Raw genomic sequence first — 8,802 nt, forward strand, 5'->3', positions numbered from 1 at the left:
GAACTCGTGCTACCAAGTCCTGTCCTGGGACGCGGGTTCGAGGCAAACTTTCTGCTTCTTCTTCTTCCTTCCACCAGTATCTACTCCTGTTATACGTCGAACAGTCGCAATTCTCTCATTTTTTTCTGCCGTCGTCAGCTGCGTCAAATAGCCGCAATGCCGTTCCAATCGACGATGACCGCCGATGAGAAGAGCAAGGTCAAGAACGTCCTCTCAGGGAACAACAAAATATTCATGGCCACAGTTGCGCGTATATACTATGCCCATCCGGATCCGAATTCCTGGACTTTCTCTGGCAGACAGGGCGGGCTGGCCTTCGTCAAAGATAAGAATAACGGCCTCTACTATTTCCGGCTAGTGGACCTTCAGGGCACAACTGGCATCCTATGGGAACATGAGCTCTATGAGGGCTTCACTCTTAACGAGGACAGGCCATTTTTTCACTCGTTCGCAGGCGACGTGCGTAATGTTTCTCTTAGGTTTTTGTTTAATTTTGTTAGGGCTCGGATTTGACGCGCGGTTCGTTTGTAGGATTGCATGATTGGTCTAGTCTACTCAGACGAGAGTGAGGCAGGCTCGATGATGAAGGTAGTTACGAAGAAGAAAAGCTCTCTCGGTATGTTCTCTATTAGTCTATGTTTATTGAGGGTCAAATATGGCGTGCCAATGAAGTTTGAACACCGTATGGAGGTTATGGAGTGCAGCTGGATTTTCAGTTATGGGCATTTTGGACTTCGGGTAGCGTGAATCATGCGAGCAGCCAATGTCTGAGGCTGCGGGCATGCCTGCGGAAAATGCTGCGGCCAGCATCACTCCGCGGCAACTTTGCAATACGCGAAGCTCATGTCAGAACTCCTCGACGCACCATATTTGGCCGTCAATGACCTGTCTAAATTTTTGCTAATGATCTACATACAGGCAAGGCCAAAATTGAGACTACCAAAAAGAAATCAAAAAGCGGAAAGAGCGGGAAGATCTCGAAGTCCATGATTTCTGGTCCACAGGCAGGCTCGTTCAAGCATGTTTCGCACATGGGTTACGACCCCGAGAAGGGTTTCACTTCTGAAAACGTTGACCCGTCATGGATGACATTCTTACAGCAACTACAGCAGCATGGTGTCGATGCCACACTTATCCAGGAGAACATGGACTTTATCCGGGACTTCGTACGCGATGCACAGGCTAAGAAGCCAAAGGCGATTCCGAACGCACCTGCTGCAAAGAAGCCTTCACAGAAGCCACCTATTCCCCCTACACCTGCATCGCGCAAAAAGTCACAGAAGGGTCCGAAGCCTCCAGCACCACCAGTCCCGCGAAGAGGGGCTCATGCACAACAGGATTCAGTATCATCAGTGCAAACGCCTGTCGAGTCTCCCGTTCAGGCGAGTCCTGTGCCTCCTCCAGCTCCACCAGCACCTCCTGCGGTTTCCACACCTATTGCGCCTCCACCACCGCCAGTCCGAGCCCCTCCTACCGCAACGCCGCCTCCCCCACCTCCACCCGTGGCACCTTCTCGTCCTCCTGCTCCTCCAGCTGCAGTTCCGCCACCCCCGCCCCCACCTCAGGCTAGTTATGTTCCGCCCCCGCCTCCACCTCCACCCGCAACGGCAGCAGTTCCCCCTCCACCCCCGCCACCTCCAGTAACGGGAGGACCTCCTCCACCTCCACCCCCACCACCTGGTGGTGCACCATCACCTTCGGCAAACTTACCAACTCCTCCGCCTGGCCGTTCCGCGCTCCTTGAGTCAATCCAAGGCAAGGGTGTTCATTCATTGCGGAAAACAGAAGGGCCGAAGGAGAGTTCTCCGCTTGCAGTTGGCCGCGTTGCGTCTCCCGGACCTCAGGCGCCTGGAGGTGGTGCCGTGCCAGCAGCGGAAGAGTCACCTGCTGCTGCAGGTGGTGGCGGTGACCTTGCTGCTGCACTCGCAGCGGCGCTAACCCAAAGAAACAAGAAGCTAGGCGACAGTGATGACGAAGACGACGAAGAGGAGTGGGATTGATGCGGCGGTGCAGTTGTATTTCGTAACTGGTGCATTTAGGCGCGGAGCGCCACTATACGCCTTTGACAGGGCATGTAACGAGGAATTGTGGGCCGTTGTACCGATACGTGCAGGGAAGGTGCTTGTGCAAGCTGTTGTTGTACGCTGTGTTGTATGTAGGGATACTGGGGTGGATTTGCAATTGGCCAGGCCTGTGCATGTTAGCGAGGGAGGAGCCCAGGTTATTTCTATCAACTTTGTTGTTTGTGTTATCTGTCTTCAGTTACCGTTGTCCTCTTCCTGTTCTTTCATTTTCCTTTGTCTTAGCCTCTTATTTTCATCCATTGTCATTTTCCTGTCGCTGCACATCACTAGTACATTTTCGGTTTGCATGTTTCTTAATGTATGTACATATTGGACTCTGGACCAATAGATGCTATTTGTTTATTTGCATATACCATAGCTATGTTTTGTGGGTACAGGGCCCGTTTAAGAATAGGATACAGCAACTGGTACTGGGTTTAATATCGATGTTTCATTTTCTACTTGACGCCCATCTTTACCATTCGTGTTTAGACTGCACTGATTTCCTGTGAGGTAGTCCGACAAGGCACAAGCTGCTTGTTTTCCTTCTAATTAGCAGTGTTGCAGTGCTTGGCGCAGTCGGTAAAAATAGCACACAGACAAAAACACAGTGTAAGAGTGCAGACATAAATAAATTACAAAAAGAATAAGCCAAACGCGATCGCTGGAAACCTGAAAATAAGCGGATTATTTTGTTCAATCCTTAAATTACACATATTCTTGGGCCCAAATACTTGATGCTGACGGACTTGTGTTGTGCAGAGAATAAAAAGAGGCCGGAGATGTCCGAGAGATCGGCGCAGTTTGGGTAGCGAAGGCATCCCATCAAACGACGCGACCCGCTATCCAATAAAGCCCTTACCCTGTCTCTTCCTGCTTGTCCACCACCCACCACCCACCTCTCCGTCTTTCTGTTCTCTCATCTCTCAAAACAAACCTCTCTACTTTACTTTACCCCTTCTCTCGTAAACCGTAGGTATGGCTGATTCATTGGTGAGTGGACATCGATCAGTTCGCGTTCGTTGTACGATGACGCTGAGTGGGTTTCTTTTGGCGTATTTGTGCTACTCGTTGTTCTGGTCTGAACTCCAATGCTATCTATAGTCTGAGGGTATGTATAAATCTTTTATCACTTTAGAATAGAGCGAATCCACGCATATATGCATATATGCGTGGATTCGTCTCATTGTCTTAAATCTCTGGCGTTGATGGTCTTTTGTGTATATGCGTGCTGACTGCTTTAAATTCCACAGAGCAAATTTCTGGTGAGAAAGCCATGCTGATTTTTCTCGACTGGCTCTTAAGTGCTCATCGTTGTTGACCATTTTCAAAAGAATTCAAGGAGGCGTTCTCGTTGTTCGACAAAGGTACGCATTTTTATATTTGTCTTCTTGTTGTTTGAGCGCTTATCGTCTGTAGACAATGATGGCACCATCACCACGAAGGAGCTGGGAACCGTGATGCGCTCATTGGGTCAGAACCCAACGGAGGCCGAGCTCCAAGACATGATCAATGAGGTCGACGCCGACGGGAACGGGACGATTGATTTCCCCGAGTTCCTGACGATGATGGCGCGCAAGATGCGTGACACAGACTCGGAAGAGGAGATCAAGGAGGCGTTCAAGGTATTTGACCGTGATAACAATGGGTACATTAGCGCTGCGGAGTTGAAGCATGTCATGACAAACCTTGGTGCGTTATCGTTTTCTGTTTAGTGGTGTCAATTGTCTTTTGTGTGAGGAATGTGGGCTGATGGGACAAAATTGGTTATGTAGGTGAACGTTTGACTGAGCACGAGGTTGACGAGATGATCCGTGAAGCGGATGTCGACGGTGATGGCCAAATCAATTACGAAGGTACGATTTATTTGCCACATAATTGTCGATTTTCATTTTAACAGCGTGGTTTACCTGCTCTACACGTACAGAGTTTGTAAAGGTGAGTTATTTCAACTTCATCAAAACTACTGTAACCCGTGTCACCTAATTGTCTTTCCTTACATAGATGATGCTTGCGAAGTAAAGGAGTATCTGTCTTAGAAAAAAGGAGGCAGTAACTATGATGTAGTCTTTGCGTGTCTGTGTTCTCTATGATTGCTTGTCCCTTTTGTCATATTGTACGCTAAGTAAACCGAAAACGTATTGAATGTGCTTATTTCTCTCTTTGCTTGCCTAATTTCTTTGCGCCTTGCGAATCAGTAACTTGATTTGGAATACTGCATCAGACGCAGGCCCCTGTTTGAGACGGATCATGGAGTGGAAGATGACGTCAGACGTTTTGGGCGCATATAAGCAGCTTAGCATACCGCAGCTACTTTACTTTGCAAAGGCCCTTGCTCAACGACGACCGCCACGCCACACCTGCCGTCATCTCTTGTACCTCAAACGATATACATAACGCACCTACATCTAACCACCTAGAACGTGTATAAGATGACTGGATTATTGGACAAGATTCGTGATAAGATATCCAGTTCTGGGTCTCAGGAGAAGAACCAGCCGAAGGAGAGCAGCGGCAACATGATTTCGAGCACGAGCCAGAAGTCGTCGGAGGGGGAGCAGGTGTACTCGACCTTGCCACATGATGCTGTACGTCGCCTTAGTCGACCACGCGAATATCCACTCATTTTTTTACAACTTACACATGCTATTGTACGCAGAAAACGAACAACCCTGCAGACTTACAACAACCCGGTTCGGAGGAGCAGTCGTTCCAGCCACCCGATTTGAATGCAGAACAAGCTGCCGCGATAAATGCTCTCAAGTCGAACCCTGGACCTGTTATTAGTGAGGAGGTTGGGAAGCAACCTGTTACCGTGCGTTCAGTTTCTTGACTCTGCGATCCTCTGCCCTTCCAACCGTCCAGGTCTTCTTTGGTTGACCTTGACTGTCGTTTCCTTTCTCTTCAATTTGTAGGATTCTGCAGATCTCAAGGCAAAAGCAGCTGAGCTGAACAAGGATGATTCGAATACAAACCAGGAATCGTCAGGGCCAGTGTTCTCGATCTTGCCACACCCCGCTGTACGTTTCCTTCCTCATCTTGCTCGCGAGGCAAAACATATGCTCTGACTTACACTTACTTACACTCTTTAACATACCTAGAAAACGAACAATCCCGCAGACTTAATACAAGACGGTTCGTTCGTACCACCGGATCTGAATGCGGAACAAGCTGCTGCAATCAATGCGCTCAGGGCGAATCCGGGACCTGTTATTAGTGAGGAGGTTGGGAAGCAGCCTGTTTTGGTGCGGTTTTCTCTTGCTTTTATGCTCTTCTGGTAGTTTGTGTTTACCCTTGGCTGACGTGGTTTTCTGTTTCTCCCTCCTCGCGTTTATAGGACTCGGCGCAGGTCGATGCGAAGGCAAAAGAGCTGAATAAGTGAGGCGTGATGTAGATGCCTCCGCCGGAGATGTGAAAGGTGTCGTCAGGTCATCATAAATTTTTGTGGCGTTATGGTTGTATCATACTGTATTGTTAAATATTTCACCTTCGCCTTCATATTGTAATGCTGTAAATACCGCATCTGCATGCTATTGGGAAGAATCAGCTTTTGGATGTAGAATGTTAGGTGTCGAAAGAAGTTGAGAAATGTAATAAAATAAAAGGATTCTCGTGGCTTGTGTGCTGCGATAGATACGGCTCTCCCGAAAGACATTTGAATGGATGAGCAGCACTCTCTCTAACTTGGGCTGTAAGGCCCCTGATTATGTGAGGAAACAATTCGGAGTCAGACGCGACGCGACGCGTTGGGTCTTTTTCACCTCTCAGGTTCATCATTTCTGATGGTTTGACGACTTCGTGACTTGGCTTGCTCGTTTCTTTCTGGTTAGTAAGTATATACTTACATTATCGTAGCCATGGTTTATAAGCTCATATTCTGCTTGTCCCATGCGTAGTGCTAGATTACCTGTCTCCGACTCTTGGACTGGACATTACTAATTGATACGCCTATTCTCTGAACATCACTAATTGACGATATCGAGAAATGTGGAATGTAGTCGACTTACGCCTCACTCACTTCGCGCCTGGACTACTCGTCCCTCTCTCATCCTATCCAGCACTCATCTCCGGCTTCTTACTACTCTATGCATCTATCTACACGCACACAATCACAGCACAATCTCTACAGGCTCAGTGCACCTTGACACGCCTCGTGCTTGCTCCTCCAGCTATCTTGCTATTCTGGAACTTTGGGTTTAACGCTTCCTATAACGCGCCTGGCGTACAAGTCGCAGTTGGTATGGCCGTCGTTGGGTTGTATGGAATCATGAGGGTTATCGATACGTGTATCGTCCCTTTGATTGACCCAATTCCATCTGTTTGGATAAGGAAAGAAGAGGGAGTACCGATGCCAATTCCTACGAGTACGAAGGAGCGTCTCATCTATACGTTCGACCTTGCGACTTCTTTACGTGGAACAAGTTGGTTTTCAGACCGCCATTGGAATTGGGTTCCAAGTCCTTTGGTCAACGCCTCGACGACTCATCTAACACGTAGAGCATACCTTTCAACCACCCTCCTCTCATTCGTCGTACAATACCTCTTCATGGACGTCATAGACTCAATCAACAAGTCACGGACTTGGGACATCACACAACGATATCCAATCACGTCACTTCCCTTCCCCGAACAAATGGTATTCGCAATCTGCGTATGTGGGAGCACGATACTCTCCATATCCGTAATGTACACTCTCGTCGCGCTCGTAGCCGTTTCACTCGGTTCCTCACCCGTAAATTGGCCACCGATGTTTGATCGACCTTTTCATTCGGGTAGTTTGAAGGAGTTTTGGTCGAGGAGGTGGCATGCGATTTTTCGTCGTGTTTTTACGCGGGTTTCCCTCCTCTTACTCCTACCAATTCCGAAGAAATGGCAAAGTGTGAGGATCTTTATACGTATGCTGATTATCTTCGTGCTATCAGCGGGTATGCACGTTATGCTAATGTACCGTCTCGAACGCGAACCGTCAAGTCATACACACGCTTCCTTGGTACAAATCTTCACCGACCCATCGATTCTGGCGTTCTTCCTTCTTCAACCAGTTGGTCTTGCCGTTGAGGCTTTAGTCGTTCTCCCTCTTGTCTCTAGTGTACCAACAGCAAGGAGAGAGAAAGAGGAGAAAGACCGGAAACTGAATTGGATTGGTATGGCGCTGATGCGAGTGTGGTCTTGGGGATTCATGCTTTGGGCTGGACGATTTTGGAGCGATGCGTGGGTGAGAAGAGGATTTTGGGAGGAGAGAGAGCATGTTGTTGGGTGGAGTCTTGTAAGGGGTGTTTTGAAGGGGGAGTGGAAGGCTTAAAGCTACTTAATGTATAGTAGATCTATACTCGTAATATGGTGGTGGAATGGAGATACATGTCGGGACATGTTGGATGCAGTATGTTAAAGACAAACTGCCTAGATACCCGGATTTGTAGAGACTATTTGGTGGATATCCTCACAAATTACTGTGCATCGGAAACCAAAGGTTGCTTGGTATATCGATGCAAGTGTTGCCAACGGACAACGGGGACTTCGGGGACCTCGTCCGTATGCGTAACTATGCTTTGCTTGCGCGTAAGGATAGAGTCATTGCTTCATTATATGTAACAAACGAATGACAGAACGTATGCTACGAAGAAGAATATGTACAAATGGATATCCAGTGGTGTGTAGAGTCCAAGTCCTCGGGACAGGGCGATCACATAATAACGCAGCACCTGTTTTGCTATAAGACGGGTTAGTACATTCGCCTTCATCATCATAAAAATCATACAAGGACAAGAAGAAGCTCACCCTCTTAGCAGTAGTGTAAAATCTTTTACTCTGCGCCCCAAGCATCTCCGACCTAACGACAAGGTCATCAAGCTTCTCTCCACGTTTCAAAACAGATTCGATAGTCTGGTGCATGACGAGTTTCGTTTCGTCGAGTTCTCCCTGGAGTCGCATTATAGCATCTGCGTTGCGCGGGTCTTGATATTGTTGGAGGTAATCCTTGAGATCGGGGAAGGAGATGGAGGATGGGTTGGCGTAAGAGGACGGGAGGACTTTAGTGGAGAATGTTTCGAGGGTCTTGGTAAGGACTGAGAAGGCGGCACGTCTAGGGTACTCTTTATCTGACACCATTACACCTATGATACCACAATGTTAACACAAGATCAATACCCCGAGAGTCTGAGACGAGAAAGACAGACGTACCAGCGATCGGTTGCTCACCACCGCGATTATATACGTGGAAGACATACTCGCTGTCCTGCTTGTCGACATCTGTGAAACTCTGACGCTCGCCAGGGGATGTTCGCTCTGCAACCAGCCCGCTGAAGAAGGCGAGGAACTCTGCGATTGTACCTCGTTGGTAGAAGGAGAAGGAGGAGAGATCTGATGCGCTGGAAAGCATTTTAGCGGAGCCTCCTTGCGGGGTGTTGAGTATTGAGATGGCATAGATCTTCATGGTGGATTGTAGTAAGTTAGATGACCCGAGGAGACGATAGCAGCGGACGTCGACGTTGCAGACAGCGAGTAACACGGAAGACTCAGGCTAAAGCAGTGAAGTTAGGGACTGCAGTGGAAACCGTCACCAAAAACCGCAATCCGCAACCGCGGATAGGTTATCCGCGGTTGAAATTCTCACGGTAACCGCAGTAACCGCGGTTACACTGCCAACGTTCGACTCCATACACTACTTTTTTTGTTTTCGTTTTTTCCTCTTTGTTTTTCAACACAAAACACTATTTTTTTTACAAGAAGCAAATATTTG

At 48.1% G+C, this 8,802-nt stretch overlaps 5 protein-coding genes across 5 annotated transcripts; 4 read left to right on the plus strand and 1 right to left on the minus strand.

Moving 5' to 3' along the window:
• Positions 1–156: 156 nt before the first annotated feature.
• Positions 157–2,404, plus strand: FOMMEDRAFT_144346 (WH1-domain-containing protein; the record flags this gene model as incomplete). Its single annotated transcript, XM_007262375.1, has 3 exons — positions 157–459; positions 532–616; positions 919–2,404. The coding sequence occupies 3 exons, from the start codon at positions 157–159 to the stop codon at positions 1,998–2,000; spliced, it is 1,470 nt and encodes a 489-aa protein (XP_007262437.1). The 3' UTR covers positions 2,001–2,404.
• A 935-nt stretch (positions 2,405–3,339) lies between these two features.
• On the plus strand, positions 3,340–4,494 carry FOMMEDRAFT_131228 (calmodulin-A; the record flags this gene model as incomplete). The annotated part of the gene is made up of 5 exons (XM_007262376.1): positions 3,340–3,367; positions 3,398–3,430; positions 3,483–3,755; positions 3,839–3,919; positions 4,484–4,494. 5 exons carry the CDS (start codon positions 3,340–3,342, stop codon positions 4,492–4,494), a joined length of 426 nt encoding a protein of 141 aa, XP_007262438.1.
• A 1-nt stretch (position 4,495) lies between these two features.
• FOMMEDRAFT_131229 (uncharacterized protein) lies at positions 4,496–5,445 on the plus strand (the record flags this gene model as incomplete). The annotated part of the gene is made up of 5 exons (XM_007262377.1): positions 4,496–4,651; positions 4,723–4,878; positions 4,979–5,083; positions 5,165–5,308; positions 5,401–5,445. The coding sequence occupies 5 exons, from the start codon at positions 4,496–4,498 to the stop codon at positions 5,443–5,445; spliced, it is 606 nt and encodes a 201-aa protein (XP_007262439.1).
• Positions 5,446–6,048: 603 nt separating this feature from the next.
• FOMMEDRAFT_165054 (uncharacterized protein) lies at positions 6,049–7,426 on the plus strand (the record flags this gene model as incomplete). Its single annotated transcript, XM_007262378.1, has 1 exon — positions 6,049–7,426. One exon carries the CDS (start codon positions 6,049–6,051, stop codon positions 7,363–7,365), a length of 1,317 nt encoding a protein of 438 aa, XP_007262440.1. The 3' UTR covers positions 7,366–7,426.
• A 199-nt stretch (positions 7,427–7,625) lies between these two features.
• FOMMEDRAFT_101900 (vesicle membrane protein with acyltransferase activity) lies at positions 7,626–8,602 on the minus strand. The gene is made up of 3 exons (XM_007262379.1): positions 8,244–8,602; positions 7,842–8,176; positions 7,626–7,773 (listed from the first exon to the last, which is right to left on the minus strand). The coding sequence occupies exons 1-3, from the start codon at positions 8,494–8,496 to the stop codon at positions 7,747–7,749; spliced, it is 615 nt and encodes a 204-aa protein (XP_007262441.1). The 5' UTR covers positions 8,497–8,602; the 3' UTR covers positions 7,626–7,746.
• Between the last annotated feature and the right edge of the window lie 200 nt (positions 8,603–8,802).

The sequence above is a fragment of the Fomitiporia mediterranea genome (genome assembly GCF_000271605.1).
Source record: "Fomitiporia mediterranea MF3/22 unplaced genomic scaffold FOMMEscaffold_1, whole genome shotgun sequence".
Taxonomy (NCBI): domain Eukaryota; kingdom Fungi; phylum Basidiomycota; class Agaricomycetes; order Hymenochaetales; family Hymenochaetaceae; genus Fomitiporia; species Fomitiporia mediterranea.

Bases quoted from the DNA above. Each gene is read 5' to 3' on its own strand.
- FOMMEDRAFT_101900 (XM_007262379.1), bottom strand. From the start codon at position 8,496: ATGAAGATCTATGCCATCTCAATACTCAACACCCCGCAAGGAGGCTCC. The intron at 8,177-8,243 runs GTACGTCTGTCT...GTGGTATCATAG, and splicing joins TGGTGAGCAACCGATCGCTG to GTGTAATGGTGTCAGATAAA. The intron at 7,774-7,841 runs GTGAGCTTCTTC...CCCGTCTTATAG, and splicing joins TTTACACTACTGCTAAGAGG to CAAAACAGGTGCTGCGTTAT.